Source organism: Drosophila yakuba, chromosome 3R, assembly GCF_016746365.2.
Source record: "Drosophila yakuba strain Tai18E2 chromosome 3R, Prin_Dyak_Tai18E2_2.1, whole genome shotgun sequence".
Taxonomy (NCBI): Eukaryota; Metazoa; Arthropoda; class Insecta; order Diptera; family Drosophilidae; genus Drosophila; species Drosophila yakuba.
Genome location: NC_052530.2, coordinates 12,603,111 through 12,629,745, shown reverse-complemented (window position 1 = coordinate 12,629,745; position 26,635 = coordinate 12,603,111). Strand labels below are relative to the sequence as shown.

The 26,635-nt window shown below is 42.4% G+C and overlaps 1 protein-coding gene across 2 annotated transcripts in view; it reads right to left on the bottom strand.

Annotated features, from left to right (window-relative positions):
- LOC6536579 (hemicentin-1) overlaps window positions 1-25,859 on the bottom strand; it is a 79,638-nt gene extending 53,779 nt beyond the window's left edge. The window contains exons 1-2 of one of the 2 annotated variants that reach the window (XM_002097119.3): window positions 24,865-25,859; window positions 4,065-4,817 (exon numbers count right to left, since the gene is read on the bottom strand). In XM_002097119.3, coding sequence (XP_002097155.2) covers window positions 4,065-4,155 — 91 coding nt within the window. In that variant the 5' untranslated portion in view covers window positions 4,156-4,817; window positions 24,865-25,859. The remainder of the gene's footprint in view (window positions 1-4,064; window positions 4,818-24,864) is intronic. The other variant, XM_039375280.1, reaches the window with a different exon arrangement.
- Between the last annotated feature and the right edge of the window lie 776 nt (window positions 25,860-26,635).

Below are 26,635 nucleotides of genomic sequence, written 5' to 3'. Positions count from 1 at the left end.
ATTTTAAACGCCGAACCGCAAGGAACATGTGTGTGCCTGTGTGTATGTGTGCGGTGTTGTCTGTGGTCATTAAATGTCAGCAGCAGACAGGAAAAAATCAAATGCTCAACAGACCTTTGGAGCGGCGCACATTACGCATTAATAAGCTGGGAGCGCTTTTAAAATGACGCCAATAACTGTCATACTTGACATTACCAATGCAAGCAATCCACTCCCCTAGACAGGTTCATTAATATTAGTTCAGCGATACTGCATAGCATATAATATAGAAAGTGTTTTCATGTTGTATACAAGTTTAATGTACCTTTAATGTTTTTTCAATACAGATTTCTTGCTGGTTGGTTGCATTGTATTATGGGTTTATTTTCACCTCCTAGCCGGAACTGTTAATTAGTTTTTCGCATGTGGCATAAATCATTTTATAAAAGCACCGAAATGAAAAACGCTAAATCAACAGATACCCGTTGGCCCCACTTGATGATATTGTCACGTACGGCGTCATACGCCGCGTATGCGCAACAAATCCAGGCCAAAGCCAAATAAACATAATTTTCTCCTTTTTTTCGCAACTGGCTCTGTTGCTTTTGCTGTGGCCCATCAACAATCAAGCTAAAAGCCCCGTTCAGGTGGAGTTTTCAGTATTTTTCTTCCATCTTTTTTTTATTTTAAAGGGGGAGCATGTGAGTGTGTGTCGCATATGTAACAATGTTTGCTCGGCCAGATTAAAAATTATGCTTTGTTTGCCCAACTGTCAGCAGAAAAGCATGAGCAACAACAATACGTACGACATCGAAAACCCCCCTTAAAAAAAAGACAACAAAACGACGAGCAGAATAAAAAAAGGTGGTGTAAAAAACTTTTCTGGCCTACACACAACACAGTGACAGTGACAACAAACCAAACAAAAGTTGGCAAAGCCGCGTCTCGTTGTTCTTACCTTGTCCCGAAAATGTGTGTCAGGTGATGCATAAGAGCTACTATACACCACCACCCACCACGCATCATAATCATTTTTTTTTCGGCCACTCTGTTGTTGCTAGCAATCAGCATTTTTCTTTATTTCTGCCCGTTTTGCAAGCTGAAGTTTATTTTGTAAACATGCCACTAAAAGTTTTCCACTTTGCTCTAAAATACTCAAACCGAATGCCAACACCAGCGTCAACGTGTCCCACTCACCCACTCACCCACTCACCACCTCACCCACAGCGACCCCAAAAAATAAAAGCTCCTCCTTTGTGTTTGCCGTTTTTTAGTTAATTTAAAAAGTTTTTTTTGCAGCTCCTGGCTTGCGGAGAAATTTTTCTGTCGTCTCTCGTTTTTGATTTGCAGCAGTCAGAAAAATTGGTAAACGATTCGTCGAAATGTTGTTAGGGCACTACCACACACACCAACACCAACAGAAACATAAACACAAACACATACACACCAACACACAGAAGCACAGTGGGATATTTTTGTAGTGGCAGTTGGTCTGTAGTTGCGGCCGCTCGAGTCCTGGGAAAACTGACATTTGTGCGCCTTTTCCTTCAGTATTTTTCTTTACATTTTCCTCCCTCGTTTTCGGCCAAGGAATTGCTTTTACAGTTTTTTCGTTGGTTTGCTTTGCTTTTGACTGCTGCTGCTCAAAATGTTTCTTTTATTTATGTGCTGTCACCGAAATTGAATTAGAAATCGCTTGTGCTGGCAGCCACACCGGAGCTCCAAATGGAGCTTCACTGCTCAACTCTATGAAATGTGTGGCGATTGCGGATGCTTTTAGCTATTTACTCAAAATTTAAGTCAACATGTCTATAGTTTCATTTACCACAAACAAGCAGATACTGAGCTGCACCTAGTTTGATGCAAGACAAACATAAATCACGTACATAACCCTTCCAAACCCAAGCCTACACAATAAAATATAATTAAATGGCTTGATTTCATTATTACCAGGCTAAAATATTGCTGGCTCTTTGCCTTGATATTCAAAATTTCAATGTTCAAGCCTCGACGTGGTTTGCAAACTGCAGTGCAGATTTCATTTGAAAGCAAAGCAAGCCCTTTAATGGCCCTTTTAACCTCTTCTCTGAATTTCAATGGCCACGTTATCTGGCGAAGATGGCTCGCTTTGGTTACCAAAACATTTGCCATTGTCTGGTCTGGTCGTCTGTTTTGCCAAAGTTGATGCCGTTAACTGCAGTCCGGCAACTGCACGTTCGGCGGCCTTTAATTAGATTTCATTCCAGCAAGGACATCGTCGTCCTGCTAGTCTGCTGATATTATTCTTGGCGGACATCAGCGCCCGTTGACAACTGGCTGCCGTCCCCCGAAATGCCACTTTGCATGTATCTCCATCTGGCTACAAAAAAAACAAAATTTTGCTTTTTTGTGTGAAAAATGATGGGAAATAATTTGCCAACGACACTGCGTCCTTCGTCGGCGAAAAGGACCCAGGCTAAAGTGGGTCGTGAACGTGCGTTTGACGTGGCCATTTGGCGCACCTTCCTGCAGATGGAAAAATATTGTAGCAGTTGGCTGTTGGGATGGTGAAGGGAGAAGGATGCTGCTCTTTTTCTCGCTGTGTGTATTTAGGTGAAATTTATTTTACTAATTATTATGTAAGCGCATCGCCGTCCAACGGCATCAAGTGTTGGTTAATGAAATTAAAGCGCCTTCAAACCACCCAACCATTGCCTCTAATTTTCCATTACGTAATTTATGTGCCAGCTGTGTCTAACACGTTTTTAAACCCAGCATAAGGCAAATGATCGATAATTTCCACCCATAAAATAAAGTTAACCTTGCTGGCGAAACTGCTCCTCCTCCTCCAACCGCTCGGCAATATGATAATGTTCAGGTTTTAACTCAATTTCGCATGCCAGCACGCTGCAGCGTCGGGTAAATTCCCCTGGCCCAAGGTGGACAGCAAAATAAATTTGTACACACATATCGCCAGCATTTATATACACACACATATTAACTATCCCATGTATATATATAGTGCTATGTTATATATATTTTTTATAGCTCTCCGGGGATAATCAGCGACCAGGAGCAGCATCGCTGGCAAAGCTAATGTAAAGTCCAACGCAGACACATAAAAATGTGAATTTATGCATTTTTTCGGGGCTGGAACAGTGTACAGTGAACAGTGGGCCAAAGTAGCCACCGCAGGGAGTGGGAGCAGCAGCATCCTGGCCAGGTATATGGATGGCGGATGGGGATGATGGGCATCCTGGAGCATCGGAGGTGACACAGGTGACGCTTTTGTGGATTTGTGGCCAACATTGGCGTTTATTACTGGTTGCCGCGCGGAGAGGAAGGAAGTGCGCACATGTCGCCCAGGAACAAAAAGCTACGGCAACAAAATATCCATAATGAAGTTGTAAAAATTGCAAAAATTGTATTTCCTTCTTTTCCGTATTAATTTAAACATTTCAACCTCACTCGCTGGGAAAAAAAGTTTTGTTCGTTTATGCAAACGACAAAACCGAAGGGAAAAAAAAGTTGGCTGACCACATTTTTAAATGTTTGGTCAGAAAAAATATGTACTGAACTCCAAACAATGGATTTAAATGTTCAATTAAGGGCAACGCGTGAATAAATTGTTGAGGGCGAAACTCAGATAGCTTCAATAACACAGGTATACATCAGCGAACATATTTGCATTTAAATTTCATTCAAAAAAGATTCCATCTTTCGCCTAATTAGCCAAGTAAACCTTATCTCTCGACAGACTTTTTCTTGACTTCAAGTCACAAACGAGTAATTAAAAGTGTGTAACTTTTGCTGCATAATTAAATTTCATTTGTCCTTTGCGTCAGACAAAAGTTGGAAAACAAAAACAATCGCGTTTTAAAGCTGACTGAAGGCTGCAAAAAAATTTGAGTAAACACTGTGAATGTGAAAAATGGTCATTACAAATGAAAGGTATCCCAAAGGCAGGCAAAACCATTGGTTAATAAAATATACCGCTTACATGGGGAAAAATAATAATAGCTCGTTGGCTTGACTGAATAATTTTAATTTGTCCATTCGTTGAGGGGGATACATGTACACACTACTGGCTCGATTTCATCACTCACCTGGCTTGAAGCCATCGGCATGCTCGTGTGAATTTCCATAGGTAATGGCTCCCATGATCAGGCATATAAGGAATGGGCCGGTGAAGGACATGGCTATAGCTGGCTGCTACAGATCCGATTGGCCAATTGGTAATAACTGTTTGGTTGGTATTCTGCGCTTCTGGGCTTCGCAATTTGCCGAGGCTCACTGCACGGGCATTAGGTATGCAAATAAATTGGGTTCTGGCTGCTCGAACTCGAACTCGAACTGGAACATCGCTGGAACATTCAAATATGTAAGCTCGTTGCTCTAATTCACACGCTCGATGATTCCTTCCTGTTTGGCGGCGCGTTTTTATCGTTTGCACTCGGGTTTTCGCTTTTCACTTAATTAAAAACTTTTGCTCTGCACATAAATTCATTTTAATATTTACAAACATTTTTTGCCCGGCTCCTTAGCCGCTCGACTGTTTGTACAAAACGCATAACCGTTAAGATGAATTTTTAATACAATTTGACGAGGCTTAACTTTGGTCACCTAAATAAGTGTGTGTGTGTGTGTTTCGGTGTGTGGATAGGTGTGTGGGTGGGTGTGCGCGTGTGCTCGTGCACTGTGTGTGTGTTTGTTTGTTTATAAATATTTAAAATAAAGCGCGCACGTGCTGCTCATTTCGCGCTCTTTTTCTTGCCCGCCTCGGCATTAAAAATGTAATTTCAAATCCTTTTGCCTCGCATCCTGCAGCTTCGCCGTGTCCTTTCCTCTTAGAGTGATAACTGCAATTAAACAGAAAGAGAGACAGTTGTATAGTGAGCCAGGATAACGGTCGTTTCATGTGGTTAGTGGGGTTTTAATTAAAATGCTCGCATATTTGCCCACTAAGCCAGTTCCTTTTGGGGGATTTCCCGTCGCTGCTGCTCTGCCATAAATAAATGCTCATTAATTTGAAGGCCATTACGTAATGGCAGGACACAAACCGAGAACAACTTAATGCCAATCAATAATGATGGATTAGCCGGGGACACACACAGGAGAATTCCATCTATCAGCTTGGGTTACGCAAACGAATAGCACAAGTTTGGATGGAGTTTAGATGGGAATTAATTGGGGAAGCAGAAAGCAAAAGAACACTGAACAAGAAAATGGACCGAAACGATGAAACTTCTATAAAACAATATGCACCATGGCTATTAAATGAATTAGAGGTTTGCATATTATTCTTTTTGGTAATAAGTGCTGAATCTGCCACATTCTATTTTAACTCACTTACTTGCAGTTGCTCATTGGCAACCTATTTTTTGCAGTACATCAGGACGTGCAGATTCCCATACGCAGAGACAAAGGGAGATCTCTGCCACATGACATTCCCAATCGCCTTGCCAATGGCCTAATGTGTGGCCACGGTCTTAAGCAGGTAAAACCTTGGAATCTCACCTCCCCCCTCCCCCGGCCACCCACACCACCACCTTGCTAACTAACGGTAATTGACAAAAGAGTCATGAAAACTTTGACTTGAAAGTTGTTGCCACGTTTTTGTTTAACACGCAGCCAAACAAGCTGACAAACTTGTATGACAGCCAGTCAAGCGAAGTTCTCCTGCCAGCGCCTGGGAAAAACTCTAGATGGCTGCTTGGCTGGTTGGTTGGTTGGCTGCCAGGAGAAGGACGCAAGAGGAAGTGGGTGCAGGCAGGTAGGTGCAGGTGTGATGGGTCAGAGGAGCAGTCTCACCTGAGCAGCAGTCACACCCAGCACCCCACACCCAACACCCCCCACACCCAGAAACACACACCTCAGGGACAAGTTGTGTTACTTGAGCAAGTTTGCATTGGGTAATTAAGAGCTGTGCAAGTGTTTATTGAGAGATTGTCGGCGGAGAGTGTCTCTACTTATGTATGTGAGTGGGGTTTCGTCGCGGGGTTGGGAAAGTTTAGTTTTTCCCTGCCGAGCAGACCGCAGAAGGGAAATGGGGAAAAAACTTCGAGTGCTGCGAACGATTAAGGCGGGTGAGATACCATCTTCGTTAATATTCTTGGGACATAATTGTGCGGGATATTATAATCACAAACACCCTGTTATAAATAAATTCCTGGCAGCTATCTCGGAACTTTTTCCATAATCTTGCTATGAAAACACTCCACCTAACTATCCTAGAAGCTCATTATGTACGTATAAATCGATCTTGAGATGTGTATTTGTATGCGGCTGTTTAACTTCGCTATCTGAACTATAATCCCCTTCGATATGGATCTAGCAAAGTAATAATTCTGCACCGTTTTTTCCCCGTTTAGAGCCGACAAATTCCACGTCACTTGGCTAGTCAGTGAACCCATTTGCCTATGCCTATAGAAACAGTCAACAAATGGCACATTAGGACCTAAAACCGATGGCAGCGGCTGAAAAAACAGGGAAGCAAACAAAAACCATTGACAAAAACCCAGTCAATTATGCCAACAATATGCACACATTTCAAAAACGATGCCATTCCAGGAATCAGTATAAAAGCAACAGCAAGAAAAACAACAACAACAACTAGAGCGGCAAGGACAACAAGGATATTCCATAAAACTACGGCAATGTTAAGCAGGAACAAAAAACAAGGTGGCCGAGCACGAGGGAAAATGCGAAGTGGGGTCAGAAAAACCTAACCAAACCGAACGGACTGAAATGAAATGAAATGAATAAGCTATGGTGGTAGTGGAGTCCTGGGAAATGGAAAATGGGAAATGGAGTCGGTGTGAAGTTGGTTGAATGTTTTTTGCCCGGCGGCGATAGTTTTATTTTTTCCGACTCTGGCTACGCTTTTAAAAAGTGCTTTGCTTTCCAGATGCAATTGAAATCATTAAAAGTGAAAATTGCTGCTGCAATTGGTTTTAAAAATAAAAATATCTTATTATTCTTCAATTATTGATTATTGAATGACACATGTTGGTAATGATATTAAAATGATATCATATTTTTTACTATACAAAGAATATTTGATTATATTTTTTAAATGTTTTTTAAAGCCTGCTATAATTATTTTTAATAAATACCTATTTTGTGTACATTAAAGTATATTGAAAACATCGACCAGAAAAATGCACATTTTTTAGTCGTTCCTCTTTTGTATTCACATTTTCATTGCAAGTTACCTGACAATGCCTTTGGGCGCTTAGCGAATAAATTGAGCGCAGCAATTTCATTTAAATGTGCACAATAAACTTAGTTCATGACCCTCGAGCATTTTCGTTGGCCCCCCACTGCCTTCGTCTCAGTCGGTGTGTTGTGTCGTTTATGTCTGCACATCGTCTAAATTGTAAATCACATTAAATTTGCGAGCAACATGCATAATGCAGTCCAGGCTGGCGAAAGGCGGCAAAAGGGGCAAAAAGACGCAGCCAGGACGAATGTCAGAGCCACAGCAGGAACCGGAAGTGCAGCACCGACACAGACACATACTCACACATAAGCAAATTCTTTGCTTTTGGTTTTTTTTTTGCTGTGAGGCAATTGAAATGAAATGAATTGCGGTTGAGTCGTAGGCAAACAAAGCAAAGTCAGCAACATGAAGCGGAAGAAACTTAAGGAGCACACCGAGCCATATGTCGCGAAAATTGCGCTGGGAAAAACTGTCGCAAGCCGTCGAAATCGATAAACATGGGGAAAAAGCAGAGGAGTAGCGGAAAAACCCAAGCAGAGGAAAACTTAAGTGAACGGACTGAGTGAGTGGCACCCAGCATAAAGGTAATTTAGTCGCTTGACATGCTTTTCAAACTGCCAAACGTTTTTCATTTCGCTTCACTTCACTTCACTCCGCTTTCCCCATCGAGATTTCCTGCACTTGTTTTTACAGCATTGCATTCGATTTGCATTTGCATTTCCTGCGATTGTTAGATAGTTAGACAGGTAGATAGTTTTGTGTGGGGCCATCTATATCCATCTGCGTTTGTCAGGAGATTTGGAGCTATTCGACAGCGGGATAGCTATGCAAATTGATTGGCCAAATGCAAATTAATTTAATGCCCGCCTTTAATGCCAAATGAAAGTCCGCTGACGGGCCGGGCACTCCAATTAAAGGCAGCCTCCCCGTTTAAGTGCAACTGCTCCCCAATTCGCATTAAAATTTAAGCAATATTTTAAAAGCCTGTCTCACGTCTACTGCATATTTTATGCTTTATATTTACAGCGTACGAAATTTTTCGGGATGAAACGGGTGGCTGAGTGGTCGAGCTCCACTTTTGCACCTGCAACTGCAACAATTTCTTCTGGTTCCCGTTGTTGTTTTCCATTTTTGTAGGTGTATGTATATATTTATATTTTTTGTATATTTTTTGCTGCTTCAATTTCCGGCAAACTGCCGACACGGCTTATCCGAATCGCTGGCCCCCGCTTCTTTCGCCCCCAGGCACCTGGACCATGCCCACTTTCATTTCAACTACACGCTCAAGTGAACTTTGCTAAATAATACAACAAATTGTGCAGTGGGGCCCACTCCAAGCACCCTTGACGCCACAAAATTTAAAACCTTTTCGAGAATTTATATATATATATAAGCGTATATGTATGTATTTTGCAACTTGAATTGCATTTTTAAAATCGAGCAGGCTGCGCGGCCTGCACGACCTAAATATTTGCCCTGTTGTTAAATTAAAAGAGATGGAATAAAACCAGAGTCAGCATTCCTGGTGCGAGAAATAAAAGGCAAAACTAAATCAACAAACGCCTACGGGCCAAAGGCAGACATTATGAAAATGGCGACAAACGACCGGAAGTGGCCACCAGCACACCAACACACATTGACACACACACGCACACAAAGGCACACACAAACGCTGTGTGTGTGTGTGTGTAGAGCGCAGCACATGGGATAGTATGGCCCGTAGCTAACCTGGCGCTGACTTCCTGCGATTTAAATATGGCCAAGCCGCAGAGCCAAAGCCAAAGCCAAAAGCCAAACAGACGACAACGCATGCAAACAGAAGGGCAGGTGGTTGGTGGAGGGGCGGTGTAAAATGGTGGTATAGGGGGGCGCAGGGGGGAGTGGCAAGGAAGTGGGACAGCGTAGGAAGCAGCCAGCTATATAATGAGGCTGAAACCACGCTCGCATTCGCCCGCTGCTCATTTCCAGGTCGACATAATTTGTCCATAATTTGTCTGCGTCTTGCGCAGCGAGGTCGGCGGAAGGGGGAGCTGTGTGGAACTCCGTCTGAGGGTTTATCTATGCCCCACCGGGAAGCTATTTATGTCCTCTTTGGGGTCTCCATTCACCCCAGACGAAATTCGGTTACACAGCCAACGGGGGGAAATGTAAATTATGAAACTGAGTCAATTTTTAATAGAGAAATTGGGGGGGAAACGGAATTTCATATACACCGTGGAAAGTATACGTATTTCACATACCTCATTATACTAGTGCCAGTATGGCACTGTGTGAGTACTGTTGTGATTTATTTTCCAGTGTAGCCCTATAGGTATAGGGGTAAAAGAGAACCACCGCTAATAGTGTGATAAGCGACATGCACACGTGAAAATGACCTACTTAACCACCAATTCCCCCTTTTAAGCCGAAGCTAACCATTAATCTAAACCACTTTGGACACGGCACAAACAATTGCCGTGTTGGCCCCGGTGTTAACAACTTTTTCACGGCTCACACTGACCACGGACTAATTAAACGAGACGGAGTCTAATCATGTTGAATGTGTGACCACTGATTGATTGATTGATTGCACTCTCGTCCTCTGAAATTGGAAACTCCCTGAACACTCAGCCACGATGATGAGGCGTTTGAATCGTCATTGCGTAGCCAAAAGTGATTAGAAATCAATACGCAGTTTGACCTTATATCATTTTTGTTCAAAGTCTTTGATAAACATTGTCATTAGTGTACGAATTGATATAGTATCAATTTCATTTTGATTATTGTGGATTAACTGTTTTGATTGCTTTAGAAGAACTAATTTGATTAAGTGCATTTGTTCACTTAACAAATTTTGAATTATTAAACTGATGGCGGTATACAAGTTTCAAGCTAGTAGCGACTCAAAAGCATTTTCCTTTTTATTTTTTTTTAATATTTCAAATACTTTAACGCTTAACTACTTAAATTCTGTCTGAAGGGAAGTGCGGCACAGCGCCCACACTGAGAATAACTTTGTATTTTAATATATTCATGATGCATCGCTGCTGTTGACAAGAAAAAACAACACTGGCAGCGTCGAAAAAACAACAATAATAATAAAATGTGGCAGTAAGAGCAACAGCTGTAATGACAATAACTCCTGGCGTTGCACATGCACACCCACGAATACGCACACCTATGCAAACAGCCACTGCTGTTGCCCACATAAGTATGCTGCACTTTTTGCAGCTGCCTTGTAACACATCGACGCGCATAGGTGTGTGTGCCTGTTTGTGTCTGCACAGTGTATACTTGTATGTATCTATGCAACAGCAGGAGCAGCAGCTGCAGTTGCCGCCAGCCATTACAGCCCCCCTTCAGCAGAACCCCTTCCCTCCACATTTGTAATTGAAAATGTTTTGTTTTAATTAACTGAAGCGAATTTTTGCAGCTGAAATGTGTGTGACGGCGGATGCGAATGTGTTGGTTGACTTCTAGGCCTTCGGCGGAAAGGAAGAAGCTCCTTAAAGCAGAACCTTCACTTATTGTTATTATGATGCGCTTTATTGTCACGCGAAGCGTGGCGAAATACTTTTGATATTTCTTTATGGCGTCAAATTTATGTTTACAGCACAAGTGGGATGTGCAATGAAAGCTCGCCAAAAACAATGCCAAGCGGAAACGGAAGATCCTGCGATGGATGTGTGCCTGTGCTTGTGTGTATGTGTGTGTGTGTGGCACTCAAAATGTTTGGGTTATATGAAGACATAAAAGTGTTTTATAATAAAGCAAAGCGTGAAATAATTCACAGCTCTATGTGGTCCTTTGCGAAGCGAAAGAATGAAGCGCAGCAGCCGCAGAAGCTGACAATTTTTATAGTCCCTCCAGCGCACAGATATATATAATATGCCTGTGTATACGAGAAAACACACCGACACGCACACACAAACACAGTCACACAGTGGAAATGATGTTAAATAAAATATTGTTTATGTGGCAACATAATAAATGGCCAACTGCCGCCAACCGACTCGTAAAGCACACACCTAGACACTCCCATTCGCATTCACATTCACAGTCACCATCGCATTCACATCGACATTATTATGACCGAGAGCAACTCATAATGGTTTATATATCTCGGCGTCAATAGAAGCCCACCGAATGTTCCTCTATGGCTGCACACTTGACAATTACAATAATGACAGATGTGGCCGACGTGCTGGGGCAAAACTTTGGGCCACTTCAAGTGTAAATAAATGTTTAGACGTTTGTTTGCGTTGGGCAAAGAGGGATTGAAAGGCTATGGCTGGTGCGGTGCTATGGAACTCAGGTGTGACACTTGCAATCACATAACTTATTTCAGAAGGGGCATGCCCCAAATAGCTATGGTTTCTTACAGCGTTTATTTATGTTCCCTACAATAGTCAATTTATACATACGCGTTTTGAATGTATCAAGTGATCTTAAAGGAATTAGCAGAAGAGAATATGTAATACATTTTTATTGTTGAATATAAGGTAGTAACTCCCCTTCCCTCCTGTGATTATTCGTATAATTTCGCATATGCATGCGCTACCTTATTTAGCTACTTTTCCAGTCGCTTAGCCCTGTTTCTTTTTCCGCTCCGCATCCCAGTGACCCAGTTGAGCCTTGGGAACCTTCGCCCACCTCGCCCTGCGCTGTCATGTTAAGTGTCAGGCCCTGGACTCGGACACGAACAAGGTCTTGGGCCAAATCTCTCAGCAACCCAGCTGCCCAGCCTTCTGCCTCCTGCCTCCTCCAAACCCCAGTAACCACGAAAGGGGGTGAAAGTACAGGCGCATTGTGTCCCGTTCGCTGGGTTCTTTTGGGAGAGGGGTGGGGTGCAAAAGGTTTTCGGAGCCACAAAAATTTTCTAATTTATTATTTTGCGCATTTAAATATTTTAAGTGTCCCGCAGGACTTGAACTCGCTTTTTTGGTACCCCGCTTTTACGCCCTCCCGCTCTTGATAAACTTGCAAGGACACTAAAAATTAGTCGCCTGGCCGCACTCGTGTGTGTGTCTGTGTGTGTGTATACCCATCTCTCTCACTCTGCAGCCCGCTATCTCTTTCACTTTTTGCGCTGCAAAAGCGACAGCAGAAGCAGCAGCAGCAGCCACGTTACAAGTTAATATAATTTTAATGAAAATTAACATGAAGCCTGGCACTTTTTGCCACGCTTTAATTTCCCCAAAGACGAGCCCCCCAACACACATACAAATATATGTACATATGTGTGGCATGTGTGACTCTGTCTCGCTCCAACAATGTAGCCATCTCGCTCGCCCCGAGTTGGTTTATTGCACACACCGCTCCGCTATTAAGCGCATAGTTTACCAGCTGCCTTCATTTTTATTCCCCTCTTACATAAGCTTTTTGCCTAATTTGTTGCTGTCGAGTGCGTTCTCGTGTTGGGATTTACGCAACTAATTTCACGTAGGCAAAATGAAAAGGATGCTGCCGCCTATGGCGTCGTCGTCTGTGGGCGTGGCAGCCACCTGGCTTTGATTTATAATACCCGACGAGTTCAGTTCAGTTCTGTTCGGTTCAGTTCAGTTCAGTTTAGTTCAGGGGAAGGCTCAGGCTCGCTCACACACCCACACACTCACACAGACTCACACAAGCGCAGACATCCTCGCAGGATCCTTTGTAACGCGCTCCTGTTGCACTGGATCAAATTTTACTTGCCACAAACACAAGCACAGACACACACTCACACTGGTACACCAGCACACGCACACACACACACTCTCAGGCAGCTCAACTTTGATAAAATTAATGCCGCTGGGGACATTTGCGAGCGGTGCACTGCCGCCATCAAATTTCAATATGTCGGTGCACTCCGACGGTTGTCCTTCGGGACAGCGGATCACAAAACTCCGCAACAGGACGGGGTCTAACTGGCTTTTGAAAGCAGCGGAAATAATGATGAGTATGAAAGAGTATGAAAAAATGTAAAAGTTTTTACTGATATTCATCACCGAGCCGTATATTTTCATCACTCTTTTGTGTCACAATAAGCTGTTTGTGTTGGCAGTTTAATTAAACCCTAGGGCTTGAAAGGCTGCAAATTGACAAAGGCAACTTTATTCATGTTATGTGATTACCTTAACCTAATGGCAAGAAATTACTTGGAATGTAATTGTAAATCTGTGTGAACTAAATCAGCGAAAAATGAAATCTCTGGCTCAAAAATCACTTTTCATAAATTCTCTTCTTAGTATTTTAGTGACCAAGGGAGTATTACAATAGAATCTGGATCCCCAACTCAACCATTTTAGCTAACTGCCAAGGCAATACCAATATTTGTGTCCGTCACTCAGGACCCCACACTCCTGCTGGTCATTAGTCCTGTCCAACCTAGAGATAATCAGCCACAAAAACAAGCCTCGAATCATTTTGGTGTTGGTCGAGTTTGCTGTGCTCTTTGCAGCAGGATGGGAAATATGCTCATTTATCAAGAAAGCAGCGAAATCGGGGGGCGATGCCCTCGAGAATCTGATTTTTCAGGCTCTGTTCGTGGATTGGGGTGACAGGACGCGACCTTGGCGGGAAGCAATTAGTTAATACATTTTGTAAGTAGCCTTGGCTGCCTTATCTGCAATCGGCAATAAATAAATTACATGACTTTTGGATTTACTCTGGCACGTAGAGCAGGGATGGCCGGGGCAGGAAATATGGCGTGAAAGTATGGTGTCGTCCTAGCGCAAACATCTAATGGTGACTGTGACTCTTTCGCCTGTCTTGGCCTGAATATCCTGCAACTTATCGTGTCCTTGCCTCTGTCTCCATTCTGGTTTTTGCACCCCACCACCTATTTTTTTATTGGCCTCGTCTGTCTCAGCCCCGTCTGTCTATCTTTTTGTGTCTGTTTGCTTCTCAGCTCGCATATCGCAGTTTCCGTTTCGCAGCCATGTGTCGTTTATTTTATTTGCTGCCAGCAATTCAGCTGCCGGCGAAATCGATTTTTATTTTGCACTCGTGCTTGGTTTTCCTGGCTTTTGTTTTGTTTTGCCATTGCCTTTGCCTTTGCCACTGCTGTTGTTTCTCGAGAGGATATCGCTTTGATTTGACTGAAATTCAAACGGAGTCCGGCATCGAGCCAAGTCTCAGACAGCGAGTCTCAGGCTTGATTGAAAAGCCCTCGAAAGACGCTGGGTATTTGCTCGGCTAATGCCGAGGCATTCGGTTGGTGTTTCCCGGTGATTCCTGAGCTTTTGGGTAACAAGTTTCCGTTTTCGTATCGATTGCCTTTGTCCTCTAATTAGCGCCGCTCCCAACTTTTGTAATTAGTGCATTGTGTTTGAATTTCGGTTTCATTGATTTAACAATTAGGTAAAAGTTTCTCGCGGCGATTAAATTGAAATTATTTGCCCAGCTCCCCCTTAAATCCCAATTAGGCATTGGAAAGTGGTCACTGGCAGCTGTCCCGGCAACATCTTAAATTGAACGTTCTCCAGGAGCCGTAATTAAGCTGGCTTTGGCCTAATGAGCCACGCCATTCGCAGTGTGGGCCAACTTCCAGGATTTCACTTTCCCCCTCTTGAGCAGACTCCTCTTGTCATATGTCAGAGTTGAGATGCCGAAACGCCCATGGCTAAAAGAGGAGATTAAAGATGCGAAAGGCGACAAGCTACATGCAAATAAAACTCAAAGAAGTTGCTGCACTTAGAATGTTGTATTCATACTATTATTCATACTAGAAGTGATTAACAATCCTATATGATATTATTTATACTATTAGTATTCAAACTATAAGTTCAAGTTATTGTTAAGTGATGACATTAAGTTCGAAATTTTTACTTCGCAAGGCAGCATTGCTTTGCAAACACAAATATTTGTGGCCAGTGTACCCAGCCCCAAAGACGTGTCGCTCTCTTCCGCCCTTTTGTGCTGTGATTGGGCCAAACACGTGGATAGACAAAAGGTGCCGCCGTCAAAGCGGGAGCTATCACATAAGTGCCCCCATCCAATGGCCCTTTTTCCCTGTTGGCTGACAGGCTTTGCAGTGGGCTGTGTTCTCTATTTTCCACCTTGTTTTCCTGTTTTCTGTCTTTTTTTGGTAGCTTTGCACTCGGAGAGTTAGCCCACTTTTGGGCTTTTTCTATTGTTTGGCTCTCGCCTTTTGTGTATGTGAGCCGGTTAGTGTATGTGTGTGTGTGTGTGTGGGCCAAAAATAGAGCGACTGGCAGATTTAGGCGCTGATATGTTTGAGAGAGGTGTGTTTGCAAAGTGCCCGCCGCCTTACCAATTTGGATGCCATACAAACTAATGCGCTTTGATGCCAACTGACAAACCCATCAGCCAGTTGGCACTTCTTTGGAGCAGCTTCTCGTTTTCGCTTTTTTTCGATTTTCCGCATTTCCGCTTTTTTTCCCCTTTTTCCGCATTTTTCCGTTCACGCCCATAACAACCCTTTGGCGAGTGGTGGAAGGACCAGTGAGTGGCCACATTAATCACATTAATCAAATCAAATTAGACGTCCGAAATTGATGCAAATTAACAGAGCAGCCAAACAGCGTCATTCGATATTCGATATGTGGGGCGAATCAATCAAAATCAATCGCCGAGTATTCCCGAAATTGAATAATCGATTCCCAGCCAAGGCAAATACAAACAAGTCTTGATGCGGAGGGCAACCGGGGTGTAGAGGTGTAGTATTTTGGTAAATTGTGTAAGCTTGCCATTTAAATGTGTACGTACGCCGGGCTATCGAATTACCAAACGTGTCGCATAAAACACAAAGGACCTCGGGAAGCAGGAAGTTGGCGAATGCCACGTGTCTTATGTCAGGCCACGGGGCGCATTAAAGGCTACAAATCGTTTTAAGCTCTTCACGTATGCAAGCACACACGAAAATACGCTCGAATTTCTCTTGGCCCGCAAACATTGTGGCATTGATTGCACTCACTTATTCATGATTTTCCTTCTTATTTCTGCGGCATTTCCTTTTTTATATCCCCTCTAAGGGCAACAAAACGTAGCTCTGTTATGCAGAAAGCTGCTCACAAATACTTATGTACATATATGCTTTTCAAGAAGCTGCGATGGCGATTAAGTTCGGTTTTCCTTCGCATGCTGAGGCTGGAGTATTATAGCAACTCAACTCAGACTTCCGAGAAAATGTTGAGTAAATTTAGAAAATGTTTGCAGATAAGATAATAAATAAGCACGGCCAACATGGCGGATGGGTAATACTTCAGTTGTACCCAAAATGTTATGGTTAACTCGGTACAAAATGATCGTTAATATGCTAAAAGCGAATGATTCGCAGACTGACGCTGAGTTCATTTATCTATCATTATTCAGAGCAGTCCATTAACAAATACAGAACCTTGAACTTTGAAGCTTCATTCACCCTTTCGATACTTGCATTAGTTGACAATCTTTTATATCTTCGACAGCATAATGATTGCCGTAAATCGTGACCCCATACAGCTGCACTATCTGTCCCATCGCCTTTTAGATATTATGCAAAGCACTTAAATGAATGCACAAACACATTGAAGCCGGCACTCACACTCACACTCGCACCCACACTCACACATGTAGGAACGCAGAGTGCTCTTAGCCGGATTCCGCTCGCTCTCTCTCTCTGTGTCTCTATTTGGATATCCTGCCCGGTTTCTAGTTGGGGCCATAAAATGCTCGACAGCCAGAGCGCGAAACAAATTGCATTAGGGTCCTGAACCCTTGCACCTGTGCATGTACAGCTTGTGCGGCCAAGGTAAATATGATAAATCACCATTGCTCTGCTGTTTCTCCTTGCCGTGACAAATGACGCGGGTGCGGAGATGTTTGGGAAAAGGGAAAATTTTGATGCTGCTGGTGCTGCTGCTGGTTCAGTTCTGTTCCATATATGGATATACACATACAATAATCGATGCGATTTGATGAATGACAACTGGTCCTGTGTGTGAGAGTGTGTGCTGGTGAGGGGCCATCGCCATATATCGGTTGTATTATGTGCACGAATATCAACATATTTATGTCTGTGGCACTGCGCATAAATATTCATTTTTATGGCCAGAGACGGGGACAAAGTGGAGTCGTGCACCTGGAGCTGCAGGAACTGGAGGAGCTGAGAGAGTCGAAACGGAAACGGAAGCGGGCAAGCAGTTAAAGTAAGCTGAAATCATAAACGAAAATCACGTAATGCGTGCGACCCACTTGAGGCGTCAGGTGTTGCCGCAATGATTTTCAATTTTACGCCTGAAAGTCATGCGCTAATTTTCTCGTCCTTGGATTCGCACCGCACTTGCCCCATTCGCTGCCACTTGCCATTTTTGTCTATTCATTGTCATTTGCCACACTTGCCGCCGCGCACTCTCAATTGACATTAATGACTGGGCCAAATTGTCTTAATTGAGACAGAAGGTGTTGCGCCAGTGAGTTTTATAATTAGCCCCAGCCATACACATTGATTTGCCTGGATCAGAGACCTAGAGTAATGCTGCATTGAGCACTGCTTGATCCTCATCCCGGTCACGTCCCTCCTTCAGAGGACATGTCACCGCATAAGCAAGCGAAGCTGGCGAAGCACTCAACCGGCGGACTTGACCTTTGCCTTTGACAGCGGCGCCCCTTCGAAAAATGGCTTATATAAAGTTGGTCAGGGCAGCATATCAGGATAAAACACTCTATTCCCCAATCCTTTCTCCCTGCCTGTTAGTGTGTGCGTGTGTGTGTGTGGGCCGAAAATGCGTTGAGAATATAAAAGTCACGTAACTGGCTGTCGTTTCCTCTAGTGCCGCACACGCGCTTCACCCACACCAACGCAGCAGCAGCACACCATCACACACATACGTCTACAGCTACATCATTACCCGAAAACTAAGTCCTGGCATTAGCATTTGTTTGTGTTCGGCTGCTTTGATTACGCTTCGATTCGAAAGCTAGGTAAAAAACTTTTACCAAAACTTTTCTCTTCACTTCTTTTTTTTGGCCAACTTTTGCTGGGCTTGCGTGTGCGTGTGTTGAAAAAAGGAAGAGTGGGTATTAGTGGGCCAAAATGACTTTATTTATGTGTATTATGAAAATATGAAGTGAAAGCCAAAAAGGGGAAATCTATAGGGGCTCTATCGGCATTAGAGCTTAGTTACTGGCTCAAGCTCTAGACACAAACATAAAAGGAAACGTGAAGCACATTTCACGTGGGCTGAGACCCATTTAAATGCAAAAATGATCTGCTTTCCAGGAGGCTCCAAATACGAAAAGTTTAAATTTATCAGACATTCAAATGGCAAGGCAAATACTGATGATGTTCGCGGCAGACAGAAAACAAACAGCGCCAGAACGATAGCTCTTTGGGGTCTTCTCATTTTTGCCATTGGCAAGAACCGGCAACAGTCAACTTCAACTTTATTTCGATGGCGCGGTAAATTGCGGAAAAATATGTATACGAGTATGCTTGCAGGAAGGGCGAGCTAAATAAACCGCAAAATACTCTATACTGCAAGGCTTTCTAATATTTTGAATTCGTTTGTTGCGCTTTCTTCCATTGCTTCATATAAATAAATACAATTTTGTTGTAAGGCAATAAATCTGCTAAAGCGAATATAGACAAATTTAAGCTAAGAAAATAATTTTTAAAATACTTGTTTAGCTGAACATACAGCTTCCTATCTATGCAATATGAAAATTCTTCTTTTAGGGTATGAATAATATCAAAAGACGGCAGGAATGGCAAAAATGATGTGCTTGTCCACAGACATTCATGCGTGTGCTGGCATCATTTTCATATGCGTCGCAAAAGTTTTGCAAGCCCGGCAAAGGCCTAAGCAGACGGATGTGGGCGTGGCCCAATGGGTGGGAAAAGAGGCGTGGCCGAGGGAGAGAGGGTCGCTGACATGCAACGCGCTTTCAATTTCAGGGCCTCAGGCTAGCTGCCCGTTTGGCAGAGTGTGTGTGTGTGAGTCTGGGAAATCTTTAAGCGCAGACAGGAAATATTTTGTTGCCCTTTTCTCTCATCTTAGCCATCCCATCATCATCATCATCAGCAGCATGAACAGCAGGAGCAGCAGCAGCGGGAGCAGAAGCAGTGGCAACATTGTAGCCTCTGCTGATTATTGCGAAAAAATCCTTTCGCAATGTCCTTGCTTTTGCACACTTTTTAGGCCCCGTCCGCCTTCGTTGTCAACGTGTGTGTGCGCTTCAGTTTGCTTTTAATAGTTCGCTCGTCCTGTGTTTGCTGTTTGCTGTTTGCTCTGCTGTCAGCGCTTCATGCGTGACAAACACACGGAGACACAGGAGCTGGGAGGACATAGAGGGACACTCGACTCGAGACGCAAAAGTTTGCGTGACTCGCGCGCAGAAATTATGGCAGAAACCAAAAGAGGAACGAAAACCGAAAACGGCAAGAAAATGCTTCGGAAATGAGAAGGACCAGCGGTAATGCTCACATTCGCGTGGAAAATTAGCCGAGCTGAGGTCAAAAAGAATCCCTGATTAAAGAGTTAAGCGTTCGTCATGCCATTTTCCTCCCACCTTCCAGGAACCTGCTCTGCATGCCCTTTTATCTGGGTTAATCAAATGTTTTTCTGGCATTTTCTGTCACTCTCAGTCGACCACGCCCCTGCGTCGCTGCGCCCCCTTTGATGTTCATGCTTGTGTTTGCCCAAAATGTCAAACATGTCAAATTAATTTTCATATTTGTTTTGCTTTTTAGATAATTGAATGTCTCTTTTATTTGCTCATTTCATATGCCAGAAGTCTGCTTCCGCCCATTCCGTTTGCATGTTTGCCTTGCTGTGGTTTATCTTCCTACATTTTGGGTAAGTAAATGTTTTTTTATTACAAGTTGCAAAAGTTTCCGCTCAGTCTGCCATCGACTTGTTTAAAGAACTTAAAATTAAGCAAATAAGCGAACAAGTACAGATGGGAGCGGAAGTTTCAGTGAGCATGTGCTTTAGCAAATGAAATTAGGCTTTCCCAAATTGAATATACCCCTAAACCTGGCTAAAATAAAATGTTTAATAAATCAAAAGTCAAGTTGGTAGTACTAATTACGGTTCAGAGAGGAATACTTCAGTTTTAATGACGGCTAAACGATTTAAATATGAAATGAATATTTAAGTAACTATTTTACAAAACATGTTCTAATAAAGCACAGCTAAACAATTAGTTAATATAATATACAAAAAGCTGGAATGGCAAACAAATGGACTGGCTTGAGTGGAAATGAATAATTCAATTAAAATAGTAATGAAATTCCTGGAAAATGTATGTCAATGATGTTTGTGTGCGTGTGCTTTCCAGGTGTATCCATGTAGGTATGTAGGTGTAGTCATGTCGGTGTGTGAAGTCTAATCAAGTGGCCACCCCAGGCCCCATTTGTGGAACCTTTTGCATATATATAAACACTTACACTAAGTGCCACAATTTACCAAGGGCCATAAATCAATAGAACCAAGCAGTTGTAGTCTCCGTTTCGTTATATTAATTATCATTATTGAAATATATCTGCCGCAGTCGCACCGACATTTCCAACTGACCAAGTTGGGCAAACAGAGAATTACAGACATTAGCCATTGTCAATAGAGACGGGGAATTGGAAAGGTTACCCTGTCAGCCTTAAATTATAGTGTAGCCGATTTTTGTTTGTTCTTAGCCAGTGATAAGCCTGGCCAAACTGCAGCCAAAAATTAAGCTAAGCTCTTAGGCGCGCCTCCCCGCAAACTATCCAATGGAAATTCAGTAATAAAACGAAACGAAATGCGATGGAGGGGGTTAGGTGGGGGAGCGCTCTAAATAATGTGCCAGAACGGTGAGCTGGTGGTAAAAAATGCAGCAAGCAGCAGGCCAAGCGGAAACGGAAATAAGCAACCAGTCCGAAATCAGAAGAGAGAGAGAGAGAGAAAGAGAGAGAGAGATCCGAAAAGAGGACGCAGCAGCTGCAGGAACTTCATTCTGCTCTCTCCATCCCGGTCACTTATTTCGAACACAAAGTACATATTTTACTTAAACATAAGCAATGGCTATTATTTTAAGTTACCCACGCGCTCGCTGATTTAATTTCAGACTATTATGCGCACACAATGCCAACGGTAAACGCAGAGGGAAAACTGGTGGAAAACTAAAAGCCCCAAGGAGTAAAAAAGTGTGGGAGAGAGTTGAAAGTTGCCCGGCAAGACGATGCTTTTAATACACTTTGCATAACTAGCTGTCACGGCTTTTATAGTTTTACGATATGATAGAATTACCTTTTGATGGAAACGTGGGGCAGCATAAGAAAACTGAGGCTTAGATAAATGGTTTTATGAACAAGATATTATGTAGATATTTTTTAAAAAGTGGTAAACGCAAATGCCTTTGAAACTCTATGACTCTATATACAAACCTCCTGTATATAGAGTCAAGCCCTTGATGTAATCCCTATACCCTTTCCTTGTAACTAGTGCAAAGTTTACTATATTCTGGGGCTATAGCAATATGCCAGTTGAGTTCTGGCCATAGTTTTGAGCTCATGTTGCTCTTTCACTTTTTATGCTGCATTTCTTTTCCTTCATTTTCTTGCCCCTATGCAGATTTAGGTCGGCCATTTGAATGGGTTCATTTCTGCAGCTAGTAATGCCGCATCTAAAAAATGCATCCTTCGGATTTAGCTTTTTTATGGTACACTTTACCCGCCTTCGGTGCTCCTTCAATTTTGTGTACTGGTCAACATTGAATGTACATTAGCCTTTTCAGTTATTTTGTAAAACTTCAGGAAATCGTTGTCTGCTTAAGCAGAGATTCAGCATTAGCCGAACTACACGCATGGCTGCACTTTTAAAAACAATTTGTGATTAATTTTAAGCATGTTTTGTTAGCCTTCCGTATATCATAATAATATTAATATTTAATATTAATAATTTAATAATATTTAATATTTTTTTAAACATTTATTTATACGCAAAACAAGACGCAGTATAAGTTCATTTCCTATATTAAGCTGATCAACCATTTATTCAAAGCCAATTGCTGTCTTCCCAAATTTCGATGGGTTTACCAACGAAACTCAATTGGTCATTCCCATCTATTTTAAGTCAATCGCATTGGGCACAAAATAAAATCCGCAATGAAATTTTCGCAAAACCGATGCCCAATTCCCCATAAAATACAATACAAGCGCACGTTGTAAGCAGCTTTGATTACCGACACTCTTGACGGATTTATTTCCCCTTGCCCGATCTACTGCCACTTTTTTCCTGCAGTGTACGAGTGTGTGTGTGCTTAGGCATTTGAAACCTGATTAGTTGTCAAGCACTTCAAGTGCCCGAGCTCGAGTTGTTCGAGACCTATGTTGGTTTGGGCTTGCCTCTGCAGCTGTGTGTGAAATTTATTGTTTCAAGTTAATGCCACTTGATGGATTATTTGGCTTTGTACAGCCAAAGCTTTGATTTCAATTTTTCTTTACTTTGAAATGTGATATTTGCCAGTGCGATTTAAAGCGCTTTCATTTGAAAGAGGGAAAACGATTTAGCAAAGCGAAATACGTGATAAAAAGCATGTACTAAACGTTCTTTGATCAACATAAAAACAAATTAAATTAGCTCTTTTAATTTAACTGTGAGCTAACAACGTACAAAATCTACTTCATCGGCATTTAATTCAAAAATGGTTTTAATTAGTACGCCTCAGGTCATTTGATAACGCGATTTGTGGACAGTGGACATACTTCTTTTGCTTCTTTTATTTCGCCATAATCCAATTCTTTTTTAAAACCCTAAAAAAATTGTATTTTATTCAGTCTTAAATTTGAATAAAAAAGTATCCACGGGCAAACATAGTTTTTCAACATCGAACAACCAATGTAATTGATTCCTTTTACATTCCCTCTTTTTCAGGGCCCTTATTTTTGATTCCATGTTTTTAAATCATTCCAATTTTTCTCCATTATAAATAGCATTTTAATTTGTTTTTCTGATGTATTTTTGATGGGATAACAAATTTCATCGTAAAAATAATTTACTGCCAGTAATGTGTTACTTCTGCTAATGGTTTCAGAGTCTGGATTTTAGAAGTATTTCCAGAGCATTTATTTGCGCTGTTTGCAGCGTCCTGCTGCTTATATCGGATGTCTCAAGAGTCATCTTGGATAGTTTCGCTATTAACTATTAAAATTAATTGTGAAACTTTTCACTCCCAGCTTTATGCGAGTCACACGCTTCGTCTTCCATTTGTGCTCATAAATCTGGGCTGTCTACACACACCAACTCGCATCCTTTCAGCCGTTGTCCTCGAGAGCCTGTCAACAAAGGGCCAGTGAAAGTTTTCGTGTGTCATGACAATATTTACATGCTGCATTAAACTTGCTCCCCATGACAGGCGAAACTTTTGCAGCTGCTGCTCATGTTATTAAAGTTGCGCATACGCCAGGTTGTCCCCTGGCCAGCTTGATTTATGCGAGCAGAAGCCTTAAGTTTTTGGACCAGCCTTTTAATAATTTAAGCTCTGCAGAAAATCAGAGACGAGATAGCCCCCACCCCCGTTGCTTCCCTGGCCGGTTGCCAAGCCACGTTGCGCTGACGAAAAATGCAAAAATTTCCTGCTACCGCTCCTCGTTTCTGGCCATGTTGACAATGGCGGCAACAAAGCGCATTTGGCAAGAGCCTGCAGCCTTGCCAGCACCCGTACCCATAGCCACATATATACCGCTACCCATATCCACACTTACACTCACACTCACATTCACATCCACATGCGAAGACGTGCTCAGCAAAAGTGAAATGGCAACAATATATGTGCGAATGCGAATACGATTGCTACCAGCCCATCCACAATGCAACCGGGTGCGAGACTCACTGAGTTGTATACTACTCTGCTTGCCATATACGATATGTAGTTCATATATAGAAATAAAAAGTAGGTTATGCACAGACAGCATTTTAATATGATTTCCATGGCTTATGTCTCCTCGGGATAGACTAACGCACTTCTCAGACTGACTAACTGACACCCCGGCATCAACAAAATGATCAAAGGCAATGGGAAATATTATCCCTGGCACACAATCGCAGACAAATTGTAAGTTCCACTCATTTGTGTGACCCACTTTGGCGTTGCGCCTTCAAAGAGATCAGCAGGGATTTTTAGCGATGCTGATGACTAAACTTATTAAGCTTTATACCAGCAAAGCCTGACAAATGTTTATGAAAAATTTATTCGCAGCTGAAAAATGTAGGGACCCACAAGTTGTGCTGAATGACTTTGAGCAGATTTAAAATTCCTTTTACTAAGCATAACACAAATCAGGAGACCGACCCTTATTTTGTTATAAGTTTGTTTTGCCATAATTATTTTATAAATCGAGACTTTGTTACTTAGGGAATTGAGGCATTTTATTCAAAATGAAATTCCTAATCGAGCTTTCAATCCCCCAATTTTCCTACACCGCCTTTTATTTGTTTCCAATACACTTTATTTTCATTCCATTCCGAATTATTTTTACAAGAAGACTGCCTGAATTAAAGTGCTGAATTTATTTATTTAGCTTGCAATTGTTTGCGCTTTAATACCATTACATTCCCACATGCCTCCAAGCTGAATAGAATAAATGTTTCTATTTTTAATGCTCCAACCTTCCTGGCACAATGGCCTGCATTATTATTCCTAGCATACTTTTGAGCGCTCACTTTCGTCTGAAGATTAGGTACGTCGGTGTATAAAAGTATATGTAGGTTTATTTTGGCCGCTATTTACTTCCCACATGCACTTACCCCTGTTTTTGGCCGTATTGTATCCTTTTGCTGTGGCGTTTACTCCGCTTTTTGGCGTTTTTTACGTTTACGGCCTTTGTAATAAAATCAGCCCGCAGGGGTTAGGGAATGGAGTTGTTGCTGCTGCTGTGCTTATTGCTTATTGCTGCTGTAGAGGGCGTGTTGGCGTTGAGCGAGTTTTTATGCAGCCAGCGAGACGCACACACATCATATCAAAAGGAGCTGATGGAGCTGGAGGAGCGGCAGGCAATTGAGCAAAAAATATGGCAAAGTATTTGGCGGGTGCGAGGCATAAATTTCGATTTCGTCGGCCTTGCTTTTGCTTCTGCTTGTGCTTCTGCTGCTAACTTTCTCGTCTTCGAATCGCCGGCAGCCGCGAGGCCAATATTTAAAGTAGCAGCCGATGCGAACTTTATTTATGACTCAATAATGTGTATTTTGATTTATGCATTGTGGGCGCGTACACCAGCGCACATATATAGTCGTACACTGGAACTGCGGCACACACATACACGCTCCCAATCGCACTCACTCACACACACTCACTGTATTGTTGCCTCAAGCCAAAAAAGACGCGATTTGCATAACAACACATTCAGAAACTTAACGCAGGCGTTTGAGATGTTTCTACTTCTACTTCTAGCACGTGCACTCTCGTCTCGCTTGACGTTTTTCTATATTTTTACTTATTTTTTGTTGTGTCGTGTTATTTAGCATTCAACAATTGCGTTAACCGATTGAGATATACCTTCGAAGAGCTTGGCTGGCACTTGTTTCTTGATTTCCAGCCCAATTGCTTCGTTTGCCAGTTTGCGGATGCGGACGGTCAACACTGCGGCTACGCGATGTGAGGCGATGCCATGCGATGCGATGCGATGCGATGCCCGTACGACAGCGACAACGACAACGACAACACGACAACGAGAACGACAACGACAAACGGCGGCAACGGAGCACGACAACTACACAAATCCACGACCTTTTCAGTACTAAAGCGCCTGGCCATTCATTCGTGGCTTTGGCCACTTCTGCCATCGCCCTCCACGATTCGGATCCTTCGGCTTTCGCTCGGCTCGCGCATTTTCGACTTGCCGAACAGTCGAATCCTTTGAGTTTCCCTGTGTGTGTGAGCCCTGTAAGTGGGCCAACGCTTGTCGCCGATTCGAGTTCGAAAGCCAGAACGGCTGCCAAGGGCCAGCGTATAAGAGTTTTGGTTGTAAAATCCAAAAGCCGTCTTGCTTGTGAATCTGTGGAAGCCAAGTGGTAGGTAAGCTTACCTCAAACGCTTCATGAACTTGAATTGTCATGTTTGTAAGCGAAATGTAAACTACCAGTAGGAAAAGATAAAAAAATGTTTTTGTTATTACCAAAACAAATAAAGTTGTATTTTTTACCTATTGATAATAATACTTAAAGTTATAAAAAATATTTTTCAATATTCATTTTTGGTTATTATGTATAGAAATATCAATATTAAAAAAAATGTTTTTGGTCTATACAAATATTGACAAATCACTATATTTCTATCTAAATATAATTCAAACTGTGATTGAGTTTTTTTTGAATAAGTATTTAAATATGCTGCTGCGATTAAGAAGGTATATCAATATGAAATCCCGATCATGATTTATTTGCAAGTTCCCACGCCTCTTCCCCTCTGCAGTGGGTGTTTAGTCCTACCTCAACACCCTTTTGCCCTTGCGAACGAACCTTCTACAAACATCTTCCACCACGCATTCCTGTGGAACCTTTTCCTTTCCCGCTCTTTCGC